The sequence below is a fragment of the Cordyceps fumosorosea genome, assembly GCF_001636725.1.
Source record: "Cordyceps fumosorosea ARSEF 2679 chromosome Unknown scaffold_5, whole genome shotgun sequence".
Taxonomy (NCBI): Eukaryota; Fungi; Ascomycota; class Sordariomycetes; order Hypocreales; family Cordycipitaceae; genus Cordyceps; species Cordyceps fumosorosea.
The window spans coordinates 121,238-147,213 of NW_017387305.1; the positions used below are offsets into that span (position 1 = coordinate 121,238).

The 25,976-nt window shown below is 55.1% G+C and overlaps 9 protein-coding genes across 9 annotated transcripts; 5 read left to right on the forward strand and 4 right to left on the reverse strand.

Annotated features, from left to right (window-relative positions):
- Positions 1-1,321: 1,321 nt before the first annotated feature.
- Positions 1,322-1,966, forward strand: ISF_02741 (EF-hand-like domain protein; the record flags this gene model as incomplete). The annotated part of the gene is made up of 2 exons (XM_018846347.1): positions 1,322-1,490; positions 1,548-1,966. 2 exons carry the CDS (start codon positions 1,322-1,324, stop codon positions 1,964-1,966), a joined length of 588 nt encoding a protein of 195 aa, XP_018706075.1.
- A 1,735-nt stretch (positions 1,967-3,701) lies between these two features.
- ISF_02742 (DNAJ domain containing protein) lies at positions 3,702-5,846 on the forward strand (the record flags this gene model as incomplete). Its single annotated transcript, XM_018846348.1, has 3 exons — positions 3,702-4,290; positions 4,353-5,514; positions 5,570-5,846. 3 exons carry the CDS (start codon positions 3,702-3,704, stop codon positions 5,844-5,846), a joined length of 2,028 nt encoding a protein of 675 aa, XP_018706076.1.
- A 996-nt stretch (positions 5,847-6,842) lies between these two features.
- ISF_02743 (mediator of RNA polymerase II transcription subunit 10) lies at positions 6,843-7,577 on the reverse strand (the record flags this gene model as incomplete). The annotated part of the gene is made up of 3 exons (XM_018846349.1): positions 6,843-7,296; positions 7,375-7,477; positions 7,535-7,577. 3 exons carry the CDS (start codon positions 7,575-7,577, stop codon positions 6,843-6,845), a joined length of 600 nt encoding a protein of 199 aa, XP_018706077.1.
- A 378-nt stretch (positions 7,578-7,955) lies between these two features.
- On the reverse strand, positions 7,956-9,371 carry ISF_02744 (Peptidase S33, prolyl aminopeptidase; the record flags this gene model as incomplete). The annotated part of the gene is made up of 1 exon (XM_018846350.1): positions 7,956-9,371. The coding sequence occupies one exon, from the start codon at positions 9,369-9,371 to the stop codon at positions 7,956-7,958; it is 1,416 nt and encodes a 471-aa protein (XP_018706078.1).
- A 1,465-nt stretch (positions 9,372-10,836) lies between these two features.
- ISF_02745 (hypothetical protein) lies at positions 10,837-12,587 on the forward strand (the record flags this gene model as incomplete). Its single annotated transcript, XM_018846351.1, has 2 exons — positions 10,837-10,959; positions 11,265-12,587. The coding sequence occupies 2 exons, from the start codon at positions 10,837-10,839 to the stop codon at positions 12,585-12,587; spliced, it is 1,446 nt and encodes a 481-aa protein (XP_018706079.1).
- Positions 12,588-13,026: 439 nt separating this feature from the next.
- On the reverse strand, positions 13,027-14,308 carry ISF_02746 (TLG2-vesicle protein of 38 kDa; the record flags this gene model as incomplete). Its single annotated transcript, XM_018846352.1, has 2 exons — positions 13,027-13,453; positions 13,515-14,308. The coding sequence occupies 2 exons, from the start codon at positions 14,306-14,308 to the stop codon at positions 13,027-13,029; spliced, it is 1,221 nt and encodes a 406-aa protein (XP_018706080.1).
- Positions 14,309-15,147: 839 nt separating this feature from the next.
- ISF_02747 (hypothetical protein) lies at positions 15,148-15,935 on the forward strand (the record flags this gene model as incomplete). Its single annotated transcript, XM_018846353.1, has 3 exons — positions 15,148-15,185; positions 15,293-15,575; positions 15,834-15,935. The coding sequence occupies 3 exons, from the start codon at positions 15,148-15,150 to the stop codon at positions 15,933-15,935; spliced, it is 423 nt and encodes a 140-aa protein (XP_018706081.1).
- Positions 15,936-20,047: 4,112 nt separating this feature from the next.
- Positions 20,048-23,998, forward strand: ISF_02748 (two-component osmosensing histidine kinase (Bos1); the record flags this gene model as incomplete). The annotated part of the gene is made up of 2 exons (XM_018846354.1): positions 20,048-20,831; positions 20,964-23,998. 2 exons carry the CDS (start codon positions 20,048-20,050, stop codon positions 23,996-23,998), a joined length of 3,819 nt encoding a protein of 1,272 aa, XP_018706082.1.
- A 1,003-nt stretch (positions 23,999-25,001) lies between these two features.
- ISF_02749 (hypothetical protein) lies at positions 25,002-25,502 on the reverse strand (the record flags this gene model as incomplete). Its single annotated transcript, XM_018846355.1, has 3 exons — positions 25,002-25,191; positions 25,340-25,359; positions 25,437-25,502. The coding sequence occupies 3 exons, from the start codon at positions 25,500-25,502 to the stop codon at positions 25,002-25,004; spliced, it is 276 nt and encodes a 91-aa protein (XP_018706083.1).
- Between the last annotated feature and the right edge of the window lie 474 nt (positions 25,503-25,976).

Genomic DNA, 25,976 nt, shown 5'->3' on the forward strand with positions numbered 1-25,976 from the left:
TCAAGTAGATGAGTGGCCAGCTGGGAATTCAGCTGCAAGTCCTGTTTGTATGGCAATTGAAAATTATAGCAATGGCCAGGTATGATGGTAGAAGATGACACAGTAGGCAGGGGTGAGACAAGAGTGGTTGTCGGTTAAAAAAAGGGCAAGTCCTCGAGAGGGCAGCCCCTGGATGTGTCCCTGGAGGTGGTGGCTTTTCGTGAGATCCGCCGCGCTTCCAAGGTTGTCTCTTTTTATTCGCTGGTCGTACACGACCAATTTGGCTGGCAGCGTTGCATTCGTATCACCGTCTACGAAGCACAACCGCACAACCGTGCAGTACTAGTAATTTAACTACCTAGCGACTAAAGATGTTGAGGCCACCGATTTTATATACCTACTGTGTCCGTTTGTATGTAGTTGATTGGAGCGGGAGGCGGTCGGAACGCGGCTGCTTGACTGGCGGTCCCTGGGCCACTGCAAAGGACTCGCAAGACTCGAGCTGTGACCCAGCACGACAGCAACACAATACGGCGTACACGATTCATTGATCCTCTGTCCTACTTCAAGAGTACCTTTTCCTTCATTATTATTTCCATTTCAGAGCCCGTTATAATCCGTGCCGTTATTAATACTGAACCCACCTGTAACTACCTACCTAACTTATTACTATGCACGTACCTCCGAGCATGCGCCACATTTCAGCCACAACCGCCCCGCCAGCCAATGGCGGGTTCATTGTGGCGAGGCTACCGTTGTCTGGTGGTTTTTTTGTTTACTTTGGCAGCCTCGCTCCCCCCGCGCTCCGTTGTTTGGCTGAAGCAGTCCTCTAACTATTCTGTCCCGAAATTTCGTGCACAACCCACCTCTAACCCACGCACCAGTGCATATTTTGTTTCCGGTTAATACTTCTGCTCCTTGCGCAAGCAAAAGCTCCAGTTTTTGGCTGACTGGCTGTCTCTACTAGCGCTTCCTCGTATATGTTCTCTGGCCAACCACGGTGATCCGATTCAACGCAGCAGAATGGTACTGATCCTGAGATCCCGTCATTTACACTAGCACGCTTCCTGCTAACTCACCTATCAAGTCTACATCGTCCCCTTACAAGGCATTGCCTCTTGGATACCCGGCTTCACCCACACGCAGTTCCCCCTTTCGCCACCCAGAGTCTCCCTCGTCGCCGTCACCCCTTCGCTTCTCAACACCGACCGCATCGCCGACCAAGCCCAGGCCTCAGAGTGGAGGAACAGGCCGATTCTGGCAGCCAGCTACGCCAACGACGACGCAGGATAGTTGGACCCCGAGACAGCATTCGTCTTCGCAATACCGACCAGGATCCAACATGGCTACACCTCGCACCGGAGTAGCCCAAGCCATGGGCCACGGGAACGCCCTTTCACAACTGCAACCTGCGCAGGCTCGCACGCTGCGCGACAGCTTTCAAATCCTCGATCGGGATTGCGATGGAGTTATCAACAGAGAAGATGTTGCTGAGATGCTCCAGCAGCTTGGTGCGTCGCGCTGTTAATGTTGTGATTGGGTGAGCTTGTACTGACGTCGTGCGCTAGGTCTCCCCTCGGGGCATTCGGATGTCGGGAGGTTCTTCCCACCGTCTAAACCACAAACGATTACCTTGGCGGCATTTTTAAACTCGCTGGCCGAAATTCTTGCTGCCCTGTCGGATAGCAGTGAGCTGCTCTCTGCCTTTTCAGCCTTTGATGACGACGACAGCGGGCAAATCGACTGGGCAGAGCTGCGCAACGCGCTTGTGAACACAGCACCAGAGCCAGGCGTCAGGCCACTCACCGCCGCCGATGTGGACTCTGCCGTAAGCGGGTTCACCGGCCGTCGCGCCTTCAACAGAAATATGAACGCTCAACTGGGTGCGAAGCGAGGCGACGTGTTTCGGTATAATGATTTTGTCAACTCCATCGCAGGCGCAAGTACGTCCGCGGAGACAGCAGCTAACGGCAATGCGGCGGCATAGCTTACGTGTTAATGAATAAAGAAGAGTGAAAGAATGATTTATATGTATATGTACTGAAATGGCTTAATAATTGACGGTTATGCTTCAAGCGATGCGCGGGATACAGTGGGCGGCAAAATGCAACGTTATTTGTCCTGTTATGCATCTTGCTTACGGCTAAGACATGTGAGATACCTATCTAGGAGCGAAAAATAAGATGGGTTAGGCAAGATACCTACGATACCCAACATAGGTGAGATACCTAAGAGAGCTGGGCAAGGGACAAATCCACGTTGCCACCCGTGGCAAGTCCAGTATATACTATCTATCCTGGAGTAATAATACAGGCGTACAGAGTGCCCGCCGATGATCAAAAGAGAAACTGGAAACTGCTGTGAATTCTGTGAATTCTGTGTCCCCATCCATTGAGTGTCTGCTTACAGCCGCCACCAGGTTCCCGGTCCCACCCAGGCCGCTCCGCCGGTGACGTAGATCGGTCCGGGATGGCAAGCGCCGACAACGGCCCCACTGAACCTTCTAGAAGATCGCCCGCATTGATGAAATACTCGGTTAAATGCATCAAGCATGCGTTGAACTTTGGTGAACCATACTGGGTCCAATTTATAGGGGTCCTGGTAATTACGAGCTGGCAGGGTGACTGTACTATTAAGATTAGGGGACCAGAGACTTGTTTAAAAGAGAAAGAGAGAGTCAAATAAATTTACAAGCGGCTGAGTTGGGCAGACAATTCGCCGTGACGTGCATGCCCAATGTATGTAGACCAACCACCTTGATTTCGTTCGGCTGCTGCGGACTGCTGTTCAACCTGCCTCTATGTAACCTCGCAGACCATGCGACCGACCGCCTGCATGCACTGCGAGCGATGTGTTCACAGCAGGCCATGGTCAAATGAGCAGCGTGCAGGTGCCCTGGAGGCGCCCTGTAAGTCGGTGGCACACGCAGCCTCTTCAGTGGACTCCAGCGCGCTACGGGGCTCGGAAACCGGCCCGCTGGTCTGCCGTACTGCTGTTCCTTCGGTGCGTCAGCGGGGGTTCTTCAGGGCCTTCAGGGCCTTGCAGGGGGCTTGCCGCCTGCGGTCCCGGTGAAACATGCGCCAACCGACCCTGGAGGCCTGCCTGGCACTCCCCTCGCCAATTTCTGGCGTGACTGGCAGACGGCCAGGCAGCTTTCTCACTTTGCATTTTATTCTGTTTCCTCTCCGTTTCTCGTCTTTCTGCCATTTTCATCTTGCCAATAGCCAGATAGCTTGCGTTCTTCTCTACCGAAATCTGGTCCTCGCCGCCTGAGTCGTCACGAGCCGTGCGGTCCTGCCATCGACAAACACGCATTTAGGCATCTTGCGACAGACAGGAATCGCCTCGACGCTATTCATCCCTATCCGCCGCCCCAAAGCTTCTTTTTGATTCGACTCGCTGCTGCCATCGCGCTATCGAAACGAACTTGGGGCCGCACGTCAGCTCCTCCCGCCCGCGCCGGTCCAAGCTACCAACTTTAGGTGCCTTCTTTTGGTGCGCGACTCGTTGACAACCCACACACACTGGTTTCCCGCCAATTTCCAAAGCGCAAAAAACTGTGCGCCAGCTCCAGCGACCACCGCCCGCCACGAAACTTGCCTGCCCACTCCCCTCTGGATGCCCTTCCCACGACGAAAAAGTCTACTATCCGATATATCGCTATAACGGGACGCGCCTGTACGCCCACGCCGCCTTGCCCGCCATAACCGAACCGGCCCCAAATGAAGAAGCTCTTTGGAAACAGTAAGAAACCGGCGTCCAACAAGCATTCCTCCTCCCCAAGCTTGGAAGACCTTCAAGCCTCCTACCGGTCCAGTCCAGAACTCCCTTCACCCACAAAGCCGACTGCGCGCTCTCCCAAAAAGTCATCCCGATCAGAGCATTCGGCTTCGGCCCGCGAAGCAAAGCCGTCGTCGCGCAACCATCGCCATTCGAGGCAGGCCTCGGACTTGAGCGCCTCTTCGCGACGCACTAAACTCGACCCCGATACCCATCCTCTCAATCTTCCTCCTGAGGAGCGTAAGCGCTTCTCTGCCCGTTCATACACCGCCATGAGTGCCATGGATATTGACCGCGAGCCCTTGAATGGCCCCTCGACTCCCCCACCGAACCCTTCCGCCCAGACAAACTTCTCTGTGCCCATCCAGAATGGAAACGGTTCAGATGGACCTCCTGCTCCCCCCCCGCACAAGTCCAGCCCTTCCAGTCCCAGTCCCTCACCTCTAGAAGAGGCTGAGACTTGTAAGGCGCTCGGCAACAAATTTTTCAAGGAGAAGAGCTATGCCCAGGCCATTGAGCAGTATAGCAGAGGTAAGCTTCCCTCGTGATCCTACAAGCTATCTAGTTTGCCACATCTTCTAATCCCTCATTAGCCGTTATCCTCGTACCCGATTCGGCAACCTTTCTCAGCAACCGTGCTGCCGCCTACATGTCCAACGGGCAATATCTCGCCGCCCTGGACGACTGCTCCCGCGCTGCCGACTTGGATCCGCAGAACCCTAAAGTCCTCCTCCGCCTTGCTCGAATTTTCACCGGCCTTGGTCGTCCTGAAGAGGCCATGATCACATTTGGTAGAATTGAACCCGCCCCTTCGGCCAAGGATACTGCTCCCGCCAAGGAGATGCTGCACCACATCAGCTCCGCCAAGGAGTCTATGGAGCGTGGCCCCGCCATGTCCATGGTTCTACATGCTCTGGATCAGGCAGAGCGTGGACTCGGACCCAACGTCAGCAAGCCGCGCAAGTGGCAGCTCATGCGCGGCGAGGCACACCTCAAGATGGGCCGTGAAAACTCCCTCGGTGAGGCGCAGAATATCGTCATGTCGCTGCTGCGACAGAACAACCAAGACCCAGAGGCACTGGTGCTCCGAGGCCGCGTTCTTTACTACCAGGGCGAGAACGAGAAGGCTATACAATCTTTCCGTGCCGCTGTTAGCTGTGATCCCGACTTCAAAGACGCCATTAAGTGGCTGCGCGTTGTTCAGAAGCTGGATCGTATGAAGGAAGAGGGCAATGTCGAGTTCAAGGCTGGTCGTCTTGAGAACGCCATCGCCAAGTATTCCGAGGCCCTTGAGGTGGATCCTTCGAATCGCGGGATCAATGCCAAGTTGCTCCAAAACCGTGCGCAGTGCCGCATCAAGCTGAAGCAGTACGATGAAGCCATCCAGGATGCTGACCGCGCATTCTCCCTCGATAACACCTATTTTAAAGCCCGGAAGACCAAGGCCAATGCCCTAGGCTTGTCCGGCAAGTGGGAAGATGCTGTCAAGGAGTGGAAGGCACTTCAGCAAGACGACCCCGAGGATCGTACCATTCCCAAGGAAGTTCGCAAAGCCGAACTTGAGCTCAAGAAGAGTCAGCGCAAGGACTACTACAAGATTATGGGCCTTGAGAAAGACGCCAACCCTGATGAGATCAAGAAAGCCTATCGCAAGATGGCTGTTAAGCTACACCCTGACAAGAACCCTGGCGATGAGGAGGCCGAGGCCAAGTTCAAGGACATGCAGGAAGCTTACGAGACTCTAAGCGACACTCAGTGAGTAAACGTACACTACGATGCCATCTCGAACCGTAAGCTAATTATTTTACAGGAAGCGAGCAAGCTATGACAATGGCGATGATCTCCTTGATCCCTCCGATATGTTTGGAGGGGGCATGGGTGGTGGTGGCATGGGTATCGACCCTGAGATTCTGTTCAGCATGATGGGCCAGCAGGGTGGCTTCCATGGGGGCGGCTTCCCCGGCGGCGCTCGAGGCTTCCCCGGCGGTGCTGGCGGCTTCCCCGGCGGCGCTACCTTCAACTTCAGCAGTGGCGGTGGTCGTCCACAGGGCTTCCCCGGCGGTGCTGGCGGCGGCTTTCCCTTTTGACAAACGGCGGCCGACGGTGACTATAGCGACGACGACGACGATGATGACGAGCAGCGGAGAGAAGAAGATGGTGACGATGATTCCTTGTACGACAAAGAGCCACAGCACGCGCACAACGAACATTGGCGCGGGCGACGAGAGGGCCAAGACAAGTTTGCGGGCACCCAGCCCCGAGGACACCGTCGTGGCAACGAGGACACGGTTGAAAAGATTCGGACCTATGGCATCATGGTTGTTGCCGCGCTGGTGTTGCTGCCGCCGCAGCTTGTCGCCGCCGGCCTTGCAGCGGCTGCGTTTGTCTATCTGTCGATGAAATATATTTGGTGGCCGCTGACACAAAACGAGAAGTGGACGCCGAATAAAGCAAGATGACGATGAGTCTCTGAGGTGTGGGAAATTTCCTCCTTTTTCTTCCTTATTCTGTGTGACATTTTAACCTCTTGCCTGTTTTAATGCTTCTTCCTCATTTTACCCATTTCTTTTCTTCTGTTTCTATATCGTTGTGGCTCGCATGGGGGGGCAGACGGGAGGAGCCAGGAAAGAGACGGTTCATGACCGAATAAAAAACCATCATTGTCCGGCGTTTTGAGGGTGCTTTTGTCGACAGTCAAAACAAAATAAATGACCGTTACACCTTTTCATTCGAGCAAAAAAGAAATTGTCTTTTCGATAGAGAGATTGAGAGGGGAATACATTTCCCGTTCACATCAATGCAAACGTCTTCTTGAATTATCATACGTCTCATGACAGTGCATGCGCCAAGCATCGTCTATAGTGTCATGGTTCTCGCCCCTTCAATTCTGCTGGGCCTTTGTGCTATAAAGGTGCTGCGGGGGTATTACCTCTAACAAAACGCCGTTTCAAGAAAAACAAGTAAAATCAGCCCAGCTCAATCCCGATCCCAGCCTCGCCATCAGCCCAGAGTATCTATCTCCTCGCGCTTAGCCTCCTCGGCCCCCGTCTACGTCCGGTCTTGCCGCCACGTCGCTTGGGTCGCTAGCCCGCAGTCGTCCGGGCACCATCCGCCGTCGCCGTCGCCGCCCGCTCACCTGTTGCGTCGTTGCTGCTGCCCCCCCGGCCGGTCTGCTGCGTCGCGTTGGCTGCTGCCGCCGCCGTGCCGTTGACCGCAGCGGCCACATGAGGAGGGATCCCGGTCGCGCCCATCTCACCACCACTCGTAGCCTCGACGACGCGGGCCACATCGTCGCGCAGCTCGGGCATGGCGGCGGCGACGTTGTGCGCGAGGACGTCGCGGAACGCGCCGAAGCCGCGCATCTTGCCGGCCATCAGCTGGTTGCCGCGGCGCACGAGCTCGACGAACTCGCGCGTGTAAATGTCCGGGTTGCGCCCGTTCTCGACGTACTCGAGTAGCTCGGGCGGCACTGAGGGCAGGACGTGCGGCGGCGCGGCGGTCGTGTGCAGCGTGTTGAGCGAGCGGGAGAGGGTTTTTCTAAAATTGAAAAAAAAAATTCAGTCACGAGTTAGGAGTTGTACACGTGTGTGCGATTGGAAGACGGGGGAAAGTTACATCTCGTTGGACAGGACGTCTTTGCTGGGACGGCCCATGGAGTCGTACGTGGACACCTGCACCATGATCTGGTACAGGTCTTGGATGATGTCCTTGAGCTGCTCTGCGGGGAGGGGTCAGCGATCGGAAGGAAGGAATGAGAGAGGGTGATTTGGCGTACGCTCGACGACATCGTGGTCAACCTTGTTGTCGATCGGCGCCATGGCTGACGCTCGTGTCCGCGGTTGGTGATGGTGGGAGGTCGAAGGTTAGGCAAGACGCTCTCGTTGCACGCTTTCAACAGTGGAGCGCTGCTGCGGGTGGCCCCAGAGTGTCACCAGGACTGAACCAAACTTAATTATTGGAAAAGCTTAGGCATTACGTAGGTTTCAATTTACTTTTTCTTTTTTTTTAAAAAAAAAAAAAAAAAAAAGGAAAGTGTATAGTCTTCCAATATGTATGTACTAAACTTCTTGCAATGGCAAAAGAGAAATGTACAGTCTTTCAATATGTATGTACTTTATTTCTTGCAATCGCGGTGCCCACCATACACCCTCAGCCTTATAAATTCCTCTACTGCTGCTTGGTATAAACATCCTTCCTCAATCAATGGTGTCATCACGCAGGCTAAACAGCTGCTTGAACACCTCTTCAGCACCTGCCCGGATACCGTTATGATACAGAGCGTTGGTGGCAAAGAACTTGGCGCCCTTGACCAGATGGGCCGTAGCAGTAGCATAGCCATAGTCGACAAACATGTCGTCAACGTATGAAACGGCGTACAGGGGCACCTCATTCTTGCGCAGTTGGTCCTGGTCGTAAAGCGCGGGCCAGTCGTCGGCGCTCGCCAGCTTCTCGGCGGCCTCGCGCAGCGGCGCCAGCTCCGAGTACGTCTCAAAGTGGTCGCGGAAGATCATCTCACCGGAGAAGAAGAGAGGCTCGGCGCTATGGGCGACCTTGGCGCCAGGACGAAGCCACGAGAAGCTCTCAGCCGACTCACCGACGCGCTGAGCGGACCAGTTGGACGCAGAGCCGGGGCCGTCGCAGTAGATGGCCTCGTGAAGGATGGCGTAGATGATGTTGTTGTCAAAGCCGCTCCAGTTCTCAATGGTAGTCAACGAGGAGCGCGAGAAGAAGCCAAAGCTCTCCAGAGAGGCATCCAGAGCCAGAATAGCATTGTGGACAGAGTCGAAGCCATCGTGCACACCGAATGAGATGCCGATGGTCATGAGGCGAGCCACGGTCAAAGTACCGCCACCAGGTAGCGCAACACCACCCTTACTCTCGATGTGGGCTGCAATCTTCTTGACACGCTCCACATCCTCGGGGAATTTTTCATAGTATGCCTTGTTACGCGCGGCTGTGTGCGCAAACGTCGTCTTGTAAATCTCGTCGATGGAGCGGCCAACCGGGGCCAGGCCACCAGTAAGGTAGGCCTCCCGCAGACCCTCAGGGTGCATGGAGAGGTATGACAGGCTGACGAAGCCGCCGTAGGACTGTCCAATAATAGACCACTTGGCCTTTTCGCCTTCGAGGCCCGCAGTCAGGCACAGGCGGACGGCCTCGAGATCGCGGACCGTGTTGTCCTGGCGCATCAGCCGGAGATAGCCAGCCTGCCCCTCAGCGTCTGGCGCCACCTTGCGCAGCATGTCGAGCGAGACGGGCGTGCTCAGGCCGACGCCGCGGTGGTCGAGGTATAGCACCTGGTAGCCGCGGTTGATGAGGTGCTCCGTCATGGGCGCCGAGTTGGGCGGCGAGCAGCCGAAGCCGGGCCCGCCCTGGAGGTAGACGATGTACGGCTTCGGCGTGGGCGGCTGATCGGGCGCGACGAGCGGCGACTCGCGTCTGGTGGCGAGGCGGCCAAAGAGCTTGATGGTGCCGTTGGCCGGCTTGGCGTAGTCGAGGGGCACCTCGAACCAGAGCTCGGTCTGGATCAGCTTGCCGGGCACGTTGAAAGCGCGACTGCTGAGCAGCTTCGCCGACAGGATGGGCAGCTTGGCGGGGACGGCGGCGGCCATTGCGGGCAGTAGGCTGGTGCGGATCGAAATGCGGTAGGAGATTCCGGGACTGATGTCGTCGCAGTGATGCGCGGGACAGGTTCTCATGCAGTGCAGCGAGTTGTCGTAGAGTAAGGAAAGGGCCGTTGTGGTGAGGGACGAGACATGGCAATCGTGGGATGGTGGGGGGTTGGGGTAGACACTGTCGGAGCCGGAGCCCCGCCAGGTCGACCTTCGGATAGCCCAGCCGGCCGAGTTACGTGACGACAGTTTAGAAAGTGTAGACCTAGTAAAAGTCCATCAGCCTGATAGGCAATTGAAGGAATCGGGGTCGTGGTGGCATCAGTATGTGGGCCGAGGCCACCCGCGTTTTACGTATTAACAGAGGGAGATTGGCCTGGCATTACGTATCGACAATTGTTTGGTGAGTGCTGTGGTGGTGGGGTGGGAGGTGAGTGTAAGCTGAGTCGCTGGCAGCAGAGAGGGACGTTGGGGGCCAGAGAGGCTTAATTCACGGGAGCGGAAGGTGTTGACATGCAATTCAGATTATTAGAAGACTGATTACTCACATTAGATTCACCACACACATATGTACATGCCGTCACGATGTGGCTGCCGCGGGTGAATAGTGAGATTCAGGAACCCGTACACAGCATGCCGCACTTGTCGAACAAGAGGTGGCGTAGGTAGCTATGTAAATCGATGAATTTGTTTATATTTTTATGCATTGCCTTCTTCATAGAAGTTTCATGTTAATTCTTGTGGCCTTTATACGTCGTTCTCTACTTCCAGATAGCCAGGGTTCCTACCCAGCTAAGTGCCGCGCCAAAGATGGCCGATATTTGAAAGAGTTGATCCCATATTGAGAAGTCAAGAATAATCAGTACGAGCTGGACATTCAATCCGGATATTGGATTGATCAGAGCATGCACCATGCACCATGCACCATGCAAGGTGAGTGAGGCTCGTCCCCCGCCTCAGTCTCCAGCTTGTGTACTCCTCGGGTAGCTATAAACACCCCACTCACCGCCTGCAAGGCGCTGAACAGTGGCAGAAATTGGCCCCAGCAACCACTGCATAAATTTTCTTTGTGCCGCGTCGCGTGCTATTTTTATCAATTTCTTTTCATTCACTCTTCTACTTTCTCTATTCTGAAGAGCTTTCGGGTTTTCAAGGTTTTGGATATTGGTCCATTCCAACCATGAATCCCAGCTTTCCACACCCTTATTCATGGCTGGTTGTCGCGGAGCTATCCCGATCTCCGATGTCTGTCCTGCTGACGAATCAGGTTGATGCCGCCACGCTTCACCCTACCCAAGCTGCATTTGCCCACACTACAGCAGCTAGCCCGCAGTCGACCTCACTCTTCTGACCAGACATCATCACCATCACCGCCGGCATCCTCACCACTGCACGTGCCGCCTGTGCATCTCCCATTTCGCTCCCTGAGTCCTGAGCTGTGGCTGCCGATATGCAACCGCAGCCCATGGCATACGTCGAGCTGTCGCAGACCCTAGCGGAGTCGTTCAACGCGCTGGCCGACGAGGTCCAGACTCTGGCCGATCGCAAAACAGTTTTGGAGCACAAACTGCGCTTCGCTCATGAACAGGTGTGTTTTATTTTATTTATTTTTGCACGAACCAGGCGTTTCTGTGTCTTGCATCGCCGATCGCCCCTTATCCACACTACGTACAAAGGAAAGAAGCAACAACTTCTGCTTCCGCCAACATGGACAAGCGTCCTGGACAAAATGATGAGTTATCTTAGCTCTAGATCATGAGCACAAGCCTTGAATCAGCCTGTGCGTAGGACTGACATTTATTTAACGTCTGATTGTCCACAAACAATACCGTTTGCCTGCTCCCTGCTACCAGCTCGCTTTTCACGACCTCGATTGCTAACTGGCCGTCGCAGTTTCAGTACCTTGCTGATAAATATGCTCCTGCCGCGCCAGAGATAGCCGATACGCTGTCTAAACTGCAGCTTCCTCCGCATACCTCCGTTGATAACCACTCACCGGTACCGCTGCCTCAGCGGACACAACCCTCACAACATCATCTCGCTCTTGTAATCCGCGACGGACGCCGCGCGGCCAGTCGACTTGCCGCATCTCTCGGGGATGCAAGCAAGACCACTGTTTCTAGCAAGGGCACATTTTCACACGACTCAAACGACGACGTCTCCTCGATGTCAACAGCGCTAGAGCAGGACTTCACTGTCCAAGGCAAAAGGAGCGCCTTGCAGTGTCCTTTTCAGAAGCCGGTTGAGAATACGAATGGTAGCCAGTCAGCTCACAATATTGGCACCAGCCACTACGATCCCTCGGACCCGATATGTGCTGCTTTAGCCGACGGGACAGAATCTTCCCATGCTGCTACCGGCAATGGGACCTCTGCCCCAAGCAAATGCCCCATTCGGTTCCTCGACAAACATAGTCCGGAGGAGGTAGCTCGCTACGTTGAAATGCACAAGCATGAGCTTCCCCGCAGCCACGAGGTCTGCCTGAGAAGGTATGGCCGAAACGAGCAAGAAGTTCGCAAGCTTGATTCCAAGTACGGCAACATCGCAAGCATGATTGAGGATCTGGGACAGCTGCATCAGCCCATGCTTCCCGAGGATGGCGGCCCCCATCCAGGTGCCAGTGACACGGACGAGGCTTCCAACCGTCGAGTAGAGAGCTGGGCAAACGGCGTCAACGCTTCTACACACTCGGATAACCCCGATGCTCTACCCGACGATGACCAAGACCGCCAGAGCCATTTTGACCGGCCCCTCAAGGAGGTTCGAGTCGGTGAATCCCCAAGCCGTCCATGGGGTATATCAGTCCCCGTCTACGAGGCGGATGATCGTGATCTGAACCTCTTGTCGCCGCCAGCTGCTCCGCTAAAAATGCCGACACCGCACCATCCTCCAGCCATACCCTCGGGTGGACCGAAGAAGTGTCCATTTGACCACAAGCTTGCTTTCGGCGGAGGTCGTGATGGTGAAACTCCCAAGCCTCCGCCAAAGGACGGACCTGCTCTGCAAGGACCTCCGCCCTTCACACCCTTCCGTGACAACACGGCCCGTATGTCGCCCGTACATAGTACGCAGCAACAGCAGCCAGTTTTTGTGGCACCAGACGCCGTCAGAGGCAAGTCTGATCAGCCACAAATGATCTTTACAGGACCGGTCTTTATCGGATATCCCATGGACCAGGCTCTGCAATTTATGAATCAATTCCAGCGTCGTTCTTGACTACATCCCTATTTATCACGAGTCTCATTGGGCGCACAACCGTCTTCTGCGTGTACTTTTCTTTTCATCTTTTTCATGAGCGTCGGCGTTTGGGCTTTTTGTTACGACTACAACGATTGACATCTTTTTTGCTGGTGTGCTACTACCGAGTTTGTGTGCAGCGCGAGCTGACTAGCTTTTTTATTCTTCAATAACAGCATTGTGAACTTGACCATACCGTCCTGAGGCTGGGGTCAGAGACGCTGTAGTTGGATTGTTGAATTAAATCCTGAAAAAGTGTCTATGTGTCTTCTATTAACAGTAGCGGATTTCTCATGGCTCATAAAACAAAACGCCAAACCCATGTTTAACATCTATGCAGTTGAATACGTGGCACGATTGCCAAGGCGCCCACGGTGACTCTTTTGCTTCCTCTCTGGTCTTTGTAGGGCTGTCGGTGCTAGTGCAGCTTGAGGCCGTTGGACTTGGGCCGAGCACCGTCGCTGCCGCTGCCGCCGCTCTCCTCGTCCGAGTAGGTCGCGCCGTTGGTCTCCCAGAGGGAGAGGTCGTCGTCGGACATGATGGCGGCGGCGTCCTCGGGATCGAGCAGGGCGGTCTCGGAGTCGACGTAGCCGCCGGCGGCGTACCCCCGCTCGGCGGCATCCTCGTCGTCCGTTCCAGCAGCACCTTCGGTCTGCTCGCGGGCGATCTCGGCGGCGCGCTCCATGGTGCGGCGGTAGATGACGTAGCCGACGGCGAGGCCGACGACACCGCTGAGACCCATGGCGGTCCAGTTGATGACCTTGTCGCGGGTGGACATTTCGTCGCCCTTTTCGAAGAGGATGGCGAGGCGGCTGCCGATGAATACGTGGACGAGCAGTTTAACGCTGTGAGCGTAGCAGGGTCAGCAAGGGAAAGTGTAGGGGAAAGGCGGGGGGCGCAACTGACCTCGACAGCGCGGTGGAAATGGTGAAGGCGGCGGGCGTGATGCTCGGGATGGTGGCGAGGAAGCCGTTGCTGAGGCTAAACGGCAGCGGGCAGAAGCGCACGGCAGTAAGATACAGCAGGCCCTCCTTGCGCATGACCTGCGCGAGGGCGAGGAAGCGCGGGTCGCGGCCGACCAGCCTGCCGACGAACCCGCCGAGCACCGTACGGCTGGCGACGAACGCGGCGAGGCTGCCCGTAGTCGCAGCAGCAGCAGCGACCGGCCAGCCGCCGGGGAAGCCCCAGATGAAGCCGGCGATGGTGGTGGCGGTGGCGTAGCCGACGACGGGCGGGAAGGAGGTGACGAAGACGAGGGCGAAGTTGACGAGCCAGCCGGCGGGCATGCGGCGCCAGCGGTCGGCGACGGGCCCGCCGAGCCAGGCGAAGAGCGCGTGCGAGTAGACGAGGGCGGCGAGGGCGAGGAGGCCGACGGCGAGGGCGGCGAGGGCGAGCAGGAGCCGCGGAAGCAGTGGCAGGCGCAGGTACCAGGCGAGCACGCGGAGGCCGAGGTCGAGCGCGTGGCGCGCGAGGGAGGCGGCCTGCGAGAGGAGGGAGGACGGGGTGGGGGCGGACGGGGAGGGGACGGAGCCGGAGGCGGCGGTGCTGGCACGGCGGTTGCGGCCGCGGGAGAGCCGGTGCTGGCGCGAAGGCGAGAGGCGCGATGAGGAGGACCAGCGAGGGGATGTGAGCGGGGGCGAGGGGGAAGGCGAGGTGGAGGTGGAGGACGGGCGCATATGCGTCAACGGACTGCGCGGCATCGTGTAGAGCTGTGTGTGTGTTGAAGCTGGCGGTGTCGATGGGAGGGTCTCGTGTCGGTTGCGACGGGGGCCAAAGGGGAGCTCGCGGGTGGTAGTGGCTAGGACGTTGTCGTGTGGGATATTGAGAGCGCGTGTCTTTCTACCTCGCCATCACGGACGGACGGTCATATAGCAGTTCAGTTTCGGTTCGTACGGTCGATCGAGCGTTGGGGCAGAGTCGTCAGTAGGAGACGCGCGCCGTCGTCGGATACCTCGGGGGCCTCGGGCAGATGAGGCGCAGCAAGGGTCGCGGCAAGGGGGATCCGTTGGAGCAATTTGAATCCGAACGAAACGAAACGTATCCAATAAAATGTAGGATTAAGACTGCGTTTTTGTTGACTGGTTGTTGTCATGTACAAATCGTGTTTCCTTGGATGAAACGCGGAAGCGTAAGAAATTGGTTCGAGACAAAAGGGGAGCAGAGAGAGAGTTGTCGGGGATCGGCGGCGCGGCGCCAAAAAATAGATGACGTGGATACCTGTAACAAACAGTGACAGGACAGGTAGGGGTCCCCGAGGCTGCCAGTCACACAGGTTTATTGAGCGGGCTTATTATTCATTAGTTAGCATCTTGCGGCAGACTAGAAACTTCACGGCTCGTGTAATTTCATTAGGCATTGAAATGGTCGGGCTGAATTTGCCATTTAAAAATCATTTCTGCAATATACTAGTATCTCTAGTTGCAACGGCTCAGCCACTCTAACTAGAGAAGGCTGTCCGTCCTGCTCGCTGTGAAGTCACCAGTCAGCCTGGTCACTTACACAACAAAGCTCAGGCACCAGAGCATCACTTTCGAGGACAATGTCCATCAAACAACATTTCTTCGAAACCAAAATCGAGTAGGCCTTGCACTGGATGACATCATCGCATCACTGCAGTCGCTCCTGCGCCAGCACTTCCACATCACCCCAGCCGTCAATGCTCGGCACGATCAATGGTTCAAAAGAGTCTACCAGAGCTGGCTCGAACAAGACAAGGAGCTCCTCCTCCTCATCCCCAAAGTCTCCTGTGCCGAGTGGGCTCCCGGAAGACCTACTCACGGACAAGGAGAGGCACGCGGAGTGGCTGCCGTACGGGCAGCTCCTGTCCGACGCGCTGCCGCCGATGCGCTTCGTCGAGGCGCTGAGGCAGCGGCCGGGCTTCAAGGGCTTGCGCTCGCACGAGGACCTGCGGCCGCACATGGAGCGCTACCTACGCGTGCTGGCCACCGCCGGCATCCTGCACGAGGCGTGTTGCCTGCCGCCCGTCGACTGGGAGTCACGCGTCAGGGGTGCTGTGCTATGCTTTGTCGGCTTCGAGGCGTGGAACCGCGCCCGCGCGGGCGACAGGTATCTGCGCTTGTCACCTCAACACCGCCAAGAACGGCAGGTGGCTGGCGCACGGGCTGGAGGTGGGAGACGCCGTCGCCGTGGAGGAGAGCGGCGCCGCCAGGGTGAAGCTGGTGCGGCCCCGCGATCCGCTGCGGCTGCGCGAGCCCGGGGTGGCAGGCCCCGGGGGACAGCAGCGGCTCGGAGGACGAAGAGCAGGGCAAGCTTGCCGCGTTGAGGCGAGCAGAGGCTGCCTACGGGACGAGGAGGAGCACGAAATAGCAACGAAGAGTGATTGGCGATTAGATCTTGCATCGAGCATGGGGACCCGGCACGAACGCCATGGCCTCTGCCCATGTTTCAGGAGATGCATACCACTGATGGGCCAGCCGGGACGCCTTTGACGTCCCTGGGTGGGTTTGACAGCACGCGGTATCGGCTGCGGTCCAGCGGCGCCGTTGGGCTGGGCAGGTAATAATCTCGATAAACTGCTCGCGAGAGGGACCGTGCAGGAGAGGGGCAACCAGCAGCCGCGCTTATATTCCCAAGAAGAGAATGGATTGTGATTACTGATAACTCAGGGTCCGGGCAGTGGATTGCAATGGGAGTTTCCATCTTATCGGGGGTCACCTCCAACGGCAACATCCGCAGGTAGATTATTAACAGAACGGCGTGGCACCGTGGTGCGAACTGCGCCTCTCCGCAGCTGCCAAGTGTGTACCAATAAGCGAATATGGCATTTCAATTTTCGCTGGAGATTAAAGGGACCCTGTGGTATTTTACGCCCCCGGATCTGCCGTGACGTGTATACTGCTCCCGATGGGCGCCGCCTGGAAAGGAGGAGATTGGATCTACAGAGCCGTCCCTGACCACTAATCCAGAAGCGGTTCTCGTCAGAAATGGCAAAACCTAGCAACGAGGAAATGCTGAGTATGGCAGGCATTGGAAGGGACCATTCCCGTGTCGAATGTGGTATTGGACGGGTATTTTGTAGCTGATGGACTTGTCTCACCACTGCTCCTCGGTACCCCCGAGCCTTTCCTCGTATGTGAAGCGGGCTGGCTGTGAAATCTGGCGAGTTCAATGCACGTTTTGATGCTGATTGTTGGACTGCATTTGTAGGGTGTTGACAGGCTTGGCTCAAACGTCGGTTTCGCCCGTGACTCCAACATTCAGACAGCCGAGTCATTCGTCTGAGTGTACTGAGCAATTAGGTGTGGATTCTGGTATCTGATGGCAGTGGTCTAACTTGGGAATTTGCGGCGCTTGTCTTCGGATGTGTGCCCGATCGAATGAGGTCTGCGCTTACCGAGGAACGCGCGCCATGATGATGCCCTCTCGGAGAGTATGTAGTCCGTGTCAAAACTACTTCATCATCCTGACTTGCAGAGCCGAGACCTGATTACTGTTGGCCTATGGTTGTCTTGGTTCGGCATATTCGCAATGGTGGACTTTTGCTGTTTGGGGACTTGGCTTGCTTTGGATGTCGGCACGCAGTGTGCTCTTTCTTTTCGCCCTTTGTACCGTCCTTTTTGGCTTGGTTTTCGATTGATTACTCGGCCATCGTTCCCTGAGCAATTATTAAGCCACAAATGAACATGGCCAATTAATTGAGGACCGGCAGAGTTGGACTGGTCCACCTCGGTTGACTCGAAAAGCAGTGCAAGGGCCTTACCTAACCATCCGGTGACGTAGAGCAGCGGGTCCTTTTGGGTCGGGCAAAGGATTTTGGGGGTCCAAACCCCACAACTTGGCTGATGATGATGTGGGCTGGCAAGCAAGGGACCGTGATGTTGGAAAAAAACGAAGGAGAGAAAAATATTGCAGAGGTAAATGCAAGAGGAAAGAAACCAAAGACAGGAAAATCCGGGGTCGTCTTAAGTCCTTGCCCTCTTCCCATCCTCCTCCACTTATTGCTTGTACACTGTGCGCCAGCGGCCCTCGGTTGGGACGCCTGCGCTTGGGGCGGGCAGTGGTACTTGCCACTTCGTAGCGTCCTGCTTGGGGTGGCATGGGTGCTAGATGCGAACCGGTCTGGGCTGGTATCTTCCTTACCCTACTGTCTATTCGGGACAGGCCCGGACTAAAAACCCAGCTTGTTGACTTTGCTCTCCCTTTTCTGTCTGCCATTTTTTTCTTCTTTTCCGCAGTATGGGATGCAACGGGCGCTGTGCGCTTTCGACCAATAGTCGCGTGTCGGCACTAGTTAAGTTAGCAGGTGTTCATCGGAAAAAACAAAAGAGCAGAAAGAAAAAAAGGGCATCGATGTTTCACGGTGAGACAGTATAGATTTCTGTCACCTTTTTATTTTCTTTTTCTCATATCAATATCTTGCCTTGTCTCTGGACTGGCCTCGACTCTGCGCAGTCCAGACTCGCGCGTTGTCCTGCTCCTTGTCCTTGTCCCTGTAAGCACTTTGGTAGGGACTGGGTCCCGTCCCTACTAAAAGGTACCCTTGCGCCCCTTTCCAACGTTTTTTCTGGGTGGCGCCTTTCGCTCCCCGCCACCTCCCCTATGGCGGGCGTTTTGTACGCTCGTCTAGCACCGGCGCGCCCGTTTCTCAAAGCTTAAATTCAAAGAGGACAAACTCATCCGGATCATCTTTTGGAATAGCGTGATACTAACTTGCAGATGGCACCCGGCGCCGACCCGTTGGAGGTCTGGAAGTTATTAACCATAGTTAACTTGCTGCCCATCAACTGATCTGGCGGTGATGGCGGTGGGTGCCTGGGCCTCGTCCCGAAATCTGGTGCCATCGCCTCACAGTGCGCAGGAATGCAAGCAACTGTGCCCGCCCGCCAGCCCCCGTCGTCTGGTTGGCTCAGATGATCCACCCGCCTTCCCACGGGCCAGTCAAGTTGTGCGTGCCCTTTTTCTTAGCGGCAGTCGATCGATTCAGTTGTCGTATTCGACGGAGTACCTGGGAAGAGTAACGGGCACCACCAGCCACCACTCTAGGGAAATTGAGTGAGTGCAGTATTATCATGCCTTCTTGGATAAGGTGTGTTGCTCTCTCTGTTACTGCCAGACATGCTGGGTATTCATGTCAAGTATTGGTGTTCTGTGCATACTTGATCCTTTGATAGCGGCGCATCTGCCGAGATGGCCCGCTCGGCACCGCGACAATACATGTCAAGCGGGTGTCTTTCCGTGCATCTCTGCCTTCTATCCAAGCGAAGTTTCTCCCCGATCCCGGAATTCGTCAACGTGTCCGCAAGATCTGTAGTCCGTTGCTGCGAACCTACAGTGCCTGCGCATCGGTTCCTTTGGCGGTAATGTCCCGCGCTACCAGCTTAAAAAAAGCCATCAACCAGCGCCAGCGACCGACCATCTGTTCTTTACTCGCCGCCATTGAAGAAAATGGTTAAAATTCTAGGAATTAATGACTCGCTTATTTGGCAAGACCCCAGATCCTACAACTTGAATAACACACTCCAGTATACTACTAGGCAGTGCTACTGTATTATTAAGGTACCAAGACCGGACCATCTGTTTAGGGTAGGAGGCACTGCAATCAACCTCATCTCGCACGGTAGACAAATCTTCTTCGCACAGTGCCATCCACCGCACTCGCCGCCCGCCTTGCCTGTTCCTAACACCAGCAGGGTGCCAGCCTGCCCATCCACTCAACCACTGTCCAAGTTCCCTACAGGCTCTGTCTTGTCCACTGAACGCCCCAGGCCTTCCACAACGTGGCTCCCCTCAGTTCCAACCCAGGCCTCGCGACCGCTACCTGACTTGCCTACAACCGTGATTCGTTCAGCCAGCCTCTTTTCTTCCCTTCCCCTCGCCTTTCGCCATCCACCGTCATTCTACTTCACCATTCCTACAAAGGTTCAACGGCATCTCAGGGCTTCAGTCGCCATCGCCTCTTCCTCGTTCCTTCCTTTGGCCTTGCCCGCCGCCAGAGCCCTGCTCCTTTGCTCGCTGCTTGCCCAACCGCGCCCGCCACTACTGAGCGAGCACCGACGGGAGCCAGCACCTCCTCATTCCCTCCCTCTTCTTCTCCGCCCAATCGCGCGCACTTCCTTTTCCATCGACCCCGACTCCAGGCCACCCGTCACCTCCCGACTTAACCCTCCTTTTGGTCTTCTCGCCAACCAAAGGATGCGATCGTGCTGAGAGTGCATTGCGCACCTTTGTTCGGGTTGTCTTTTTTTCTGTGCACTGCAGGCTCGCCCCTTCTCTCAACTACCAAGTCTGCATTGACCTCTGTCGCTCTCGACCACACTACCCATCTCCGATCCCCCATACTGACGACACTTGCCCGTTGACATCGTCCCAACCCTCCCGTGCCGTATCGACCCTCCTCGAAAATTTTCGTCCCGATTCTCAGCTCAAAAGCACCTCCGCGTCTCGCTTCCGACTGCGGCTTAGCAGTCTCGCCCGGCGACATGGTTGACGACTCTGTCCTCGCCGCGGCTGCCCAAGTCGTCGCCTCCCTCGCTGCCGATGCCAAGACGGCATCCTCCCTCACCGTCTCCCTCGGCTCTAAGATCAAGCTTCCCGGAGATGATTCCCCCGCCAAGCAATATTTCGAGATTGAGTTGCAAAAGCTCGCTATGAGAATCGCCCAGCTCGAGCGGAGGGCTGCCACCGCGCCTCCTGCTTCACTCCCCGAAACCCCAAACGAACTTAATGACCCTGTTTTCGGTGATGATCCCACCGTCTCTCCTGCCGTCCGTGCTGCCAAGGCAAAGCTGCTTCAAGCCAATCCCGGCTTGATGGATGGCTCTCGCCTCAGCGGCCATATTACAAAGGAACAGCTTGAGGGTCTTCGCGAGCACGTCGACGGCCAGTCTAAACTCCTTGACAACCAGCGCCAGGAGCTGGCTGGCGTCAATGCTCAGCTCCTCGAGCAGAAGCACCTTCAGGAGCGCGCTCTCGAGGTCCTTGAGCAGGAACGCGTCGCCACTCTTGAGCGAGAACTTTGGAAGCATCAAAAAGCCAACGAGGCCTTCCAAAAGGCTCTCCGTGAGATTGGTGAAATTATCACCGCCGTTGCACGCGGTAACTTGACTATGAAGGTCCGCATGAACACCGTCGAAATGGACCCCGAAATTACCACATTCAAACGCACCATCAACGCCATGATGGACCAACTTCAAATCTTTGCCTCAGAAGTCTCGCGCGTCGCCCGTGAGGTCGGTACCGAGGGTTTACTCGGCGGCCAGGCTCGTATTGGTGGCGTTGACGGAACCTGGAAAGAACTTACCGACAATGTGAACGTCATGGCCCAGAATCTGACTGATCAAGGCAAGTAACTTTACCCGTACATGGCCCATGCCGACCTATTCTAACCCCCCATAGTGCGAGAAATTGCCTCTGTCACCACAGCCGTCGCCCATGGTGATTTGACCAAGAAGATTGAAAGGCCCGCTCGTGGGGAAATTCTCCAGCTCCAGCAAACCATCAACACCATGGTGGACCAACTCAGAACCTTCGCCTCCGAGGTTACACGCGTGGCCAGAGACGTCGGCACCGAAGGTATACTCGGTGGTCAGGCCGATGTGGGAGGAGTCAAGGGCATGTGGAACGACCTGACCGTCAACGTCAATGCAATGGCCAACAACCTGACGACTCAAGTACGTGACATTATCAAGGTCACGACGGCCGTCGCCAAGGGTGACCTCACCCAAAAGGTTCAGGCCGATTGCCGAGGCGAAATCTTCGAACTCAAGTCCACCATCAACTCCATGGTCGACCAGCTTTCGCAGTTTGCTCGCGAAGTCACAAAGATTGCTAGAGAGGTCGGTACTGAAGGCCGACTCGGTGGCCAAGCCACAGTCCACGATGTCGAGGGTACATGGCGTGATCTTACCGAAAATGTCAACGGTATGGCCATGAACCTCACCACCCAGGTGCGAGAAATCGCAAAGGTCACTACCGCCGTCGCCAGAGGTGATTTAGGAAAGAAAATCAACGTCGAGGTCCAGGGAGAAATCCTGGAGCTCAAAAACACGATTAATCAGATGGTTGACCGTCTCAATACCTTTGCCTTTGAAGTCAGCAAGGTTGCCCGCGAAGTCGGTACCGAAGGAACCCTGGGTGGCCAGGCCCAAGTCGCCAACGTTGAGGGCAAATGGAAAGACCTCACCGAAAACGTAAATACCATGGCTTCCAATCTTACAGCACAGGTCAGAAGCATCTCACTTGTGACACAAGGCATTGCCAACGGCGACATGAGCCGCACCATCGACGTCGAAGCAAACGGAGAAATCAAGGTTCTGAAGGAAACCATCAATAACATGGTTGGTCGACTCTCAAGCTTCTGCTACGAAGTCCAGAGAGTCGCAAAGGATGTCGGCGTTGACGGAAAGATGGGTGCCCAAGCCGACATTGCTGGACTGAACGGGCGATGGAAGGAAATTACAACGAGTGTCAACACCATGGCCGCCAATTTAACCACTCAAGTGCGCGCCTTCTCCGATATCACAAACCTGGCAACGGACGGAGACTTCAGCAAGCTCGTCGACGTCGAGGCATCCGGTGAAATGGACGAGCTGAAGCGCAAAATCAACCAAATGATTTCAAATCTCCGAGACAGTATTCAGCGCAACACGCAAGCCCGAGAAGCCGCCGAATTAGCCAACAAGACAAAATCTGAATTCCTCGCCAACATGTCCCACGAGATCCGAACGCCCATGAACGGCATCATCGGCATGACGCAGCTCACCTTGGATACCGACTTGACACAATATCAGAGGGAAATGCTGAATATTGTCAATAACCTTGCCAACAGCCTCCTGACGATCATTGATGATATCCTGGATTTGTCCAAGATTGAGGCCAGGAGGATGGTCATTGAAGAGATCCCGTATACGTTACGTGGAACCGTATTCAATGCGCTCAAGACTCTGGCAGTTAAGGCCAACGAAAAGTTCCTCGACCTCACCTACAAGGTCGACAGTTCCGTCCCCGACCATGTTGTAGGTGACAGCTTCCGTCTTCGACAGATTATTCTGAATCTTGTGGGCAACGCCATCAAGTTTACCGAGCATGGTGAAGTCAGCCTCATCATAAAGAAGAGTTCGCAGAACGAGGAAGCCACACCTGGCCAGTATGCCATTGAGTTTGTCGTCGAAGACACTGGTATCGGCATTGCCAAGGATAAGCTGGAGGTCATTTTTGACACATTCCAGCAGGCAGATGGCTCCATGACCCGCAAATTTGGGGGCACAGGTCTTGGCCTGTCCATCTCAAAGAGACTGGTCAACCTCATGGGCGGTGACCTATGGGTCAACAGTGAAGCTGGCCGGGGCAGTCAATTCCACTTTACCTGCCGCGTCAAGCTTGCTTCCGATGATACGGACAGCCTCCATAAGCAGCTGCAGCCCTACCGCGGCCATCAAGTCCTCTTTGTCGACAAGGCTCAGTCCAGCTCCGGCATAGAGATCCGCGGCATGCTGGAACAGATTGGCATGCACCCCGTTGTGGTCGACTCGGAGAAGAGCTCCGCCCTGACAAGACTGAAGTCTGGCGGCGCCCTGCCATATGATGCCATACTCGTCGATTCAATTGAGATGGCGCGAAGACTCCGTGCCGTCGACGACTTCAAGTACCTCCCCATTGTTCTACTTGCCCCCGTTGTGCACGTCAGTCTCAAGTCATGCTTGGACCTAGGCATTTCCTCATGCATGACCACACCATGCAAACTGATTGACTTGGGTAATGGCATGATTCCTGCGCTGGAGAACCGAGCAACGCCTACTCTGGCAGACAACACCAAATCGTTTGAGATTCTGCTAGCCGAAGACAACACTGTGAACCAGAGACTGGCTGTCAAAATCTTGGAAAAGTACCACCACGTTGTCACCGTCGCCAGTAACGGTTGGGAGGCTGTCGAGGCTGTTAAGGAGAAGAAGTTTGATGTCATCCTAATGGATGTTCAGATGCCTATCATGGGCGGCTTCGAGGCCACCGGCAAGATCCGAGAATATGAACGCAACATGGGCTCACATCGTACGCCCATCATTGCCTTGACAGCTCACGCAATGATGGGGCATCGGGAGAAGTGCATTCAGGCGCAGATGGACGAGTATCTGTCCAAGCCGCTCCAGCAGAACCAGCTTATCCAGACAATCCTCAAGTGTGCAACTCTTGGCGGCCCGCTTCTCGAGAAGAACCGTGAGCGTGAGCTGCTCGCCATGCAGGCGGACGCAAACTCGTCGCTGCACCGGGAGGAAAGCGGACTGCTTCGTCCAGCCATGGAGAGCCGCTCCTTCACGTCCCGAGAGTCGCTCAAGGCTAGAGAAGTGAGCACGAACATCGGAAACGATGCAAGGCAAGACGCGATATCAAGAACACGTCGAGAAATGGCCGATACCCGGAGACTGTCCAACTAGAGCGGTGGAGAGTACTCCAAAGATGTTTAACATGATGCGCGGATTCTGATTACGACCAAGGGCGTTTTTTGTCTCACTTTTATTTATTTATTCATTTTTCCTCGAGAAGTAGCATGACAAAGCGGCTATTTTGTTATCATTGCGGTGAGGTTTCTCGAATGTCGGTTTAAACAAAGGGTTGCGATGCCTCGTCCGCCGCGCTGATCGCCGATGGCCACTTGGAAGAGCATCTGAAGTTTGGAAGGATCTGGAGCAAAGCATTGCCTTCCTTGTTGTATTTTATTTTGTGATTGTTCTGGTGTTTTGCGGAAACTGGTCATTATGGCGGCTACGATCTATAATTTTTGTTTTCGAGCCAAGGAAGAGCAGAGAGAGCAAGGGAAGAGAAGAAGAGAAGAAGAGAAAAGCGTTAAAGAGAGGGGCCATCTATATGGGGAGGCGACGCAGCTGGACAAGAGGTATATGGGCTGTCCATTTAGCATGAGAGCAAGATGTGCCGGCGGTGATGGATGGGTGGTGTTGGCATTCGCAATCGATACTTTTTTCTTTCCTTTTTTTTTTCTTTTTCTCCTATCCCGCCGCCTGTTTTTGCTTTAGGTGCGAGAGGGTGTTTTTCTTGTTACATGGGAGGCCTCTTTAAGCCGTCTTTCGTTTTTGTTTGCCATCACAAACTTCGTCTATTATTTTTTGGTTTATACATTCCAAGATTGCTTCTCCTTACACATGTGCATTTCTGGTTCTTTGTCCTTGCTTGTTGTATGGTGGCGCGAAGTCGGTAAAACAAAAGTAACCCCTTGCATTGCCCTTTGAGGCGTCATGGTTATAGAAGACGGTAGCATTTTCTTAATCATCATTTTCAAAGTATCGACTCTTGTGACTCCAGATATATACAAATACGTTCCGTCACCGGGCTCGTCAAACGCCCAGACGGGCTGGTATCAAACAAGGCTCTGTGAATTCATGCTCTCTAGGATTTCTGCTTGTTGAGGTGTAGGGGACTGGTTTAGCTTTGGGTGCCTTTGCCACCACTATTGGTGCTTTCTGAGCTCGCGGGCTTGCCTCCGTCGGTTCTTCCTCCCTGGGCCGGTGGTGCTGGTGAGCCTTGTTGTTGCTCGAACGCGGCCAGCATGGCGTCGAGCTTGGACTCGAGGTTCGTGAGGTTGGCCTCGAGTTGCGTGGCCGTCTGCTCACCCCTTGCGTCTTCCCGTTAGCGTCGTCCATTACATTTTGGCGCATCCTAGAGAGGGGGGAGAAGAAGAAGAAGAAAAAGCAAGGGTGAACGATGACCGGGAACAAATTTGGGTTCATGAATTCGGGTCAAAGGGGGGGCCGTATATTTACTTGGTGATTTCACGGTATGCCTGTGCAGCTTGCGTGTCAACTTCCTGCAATATTGCACTTGCTCATCTTCGAGAAGAATCCGAGTCGGACAACATACCGTCGCTAGATCTTGAGGGCTGGACGGCATCGCTTGCTTCTCATCCTTGTTGCCTGGCATCGTCATTTTGAGGTGTTCCTGTTGACTCCCCACGCAGTTGTATTCGAGGATAATAACGGGTCGAGAACTAGAACATGGACATGTGTGGAAACCGTGCGATCTGATGCAGCCTTGCCGGCCTTAACATTCGTCGTAGGATGATCCGCCGGGGATGAGCTCGTCAAGATCAAAACGGGTTCGGTAATCGCTCGCTCCCTTGGGCGGAGTTTCACGTGACGATGATTCAACAAAGGTCAACGAAGTCGCAATGCGCTCGCCATAAGGCTTATTTCGTCTTTAAAAAGTTACGCGTTGATGAGTTTGAGATGGAAGACAACCGCTGAATGATTCCTCCAATTCTCAGCAAGCGTCGTGAACCAATACACTAGGTACGGCTCCTGCATCACCGACCATCGGAGCACCAGGATGGGAGAGTGTAACATGGACATTTTTGCCAGATGGGAAAAAGAGAAAACCTGATATGTTCTGCTTACGCTATTC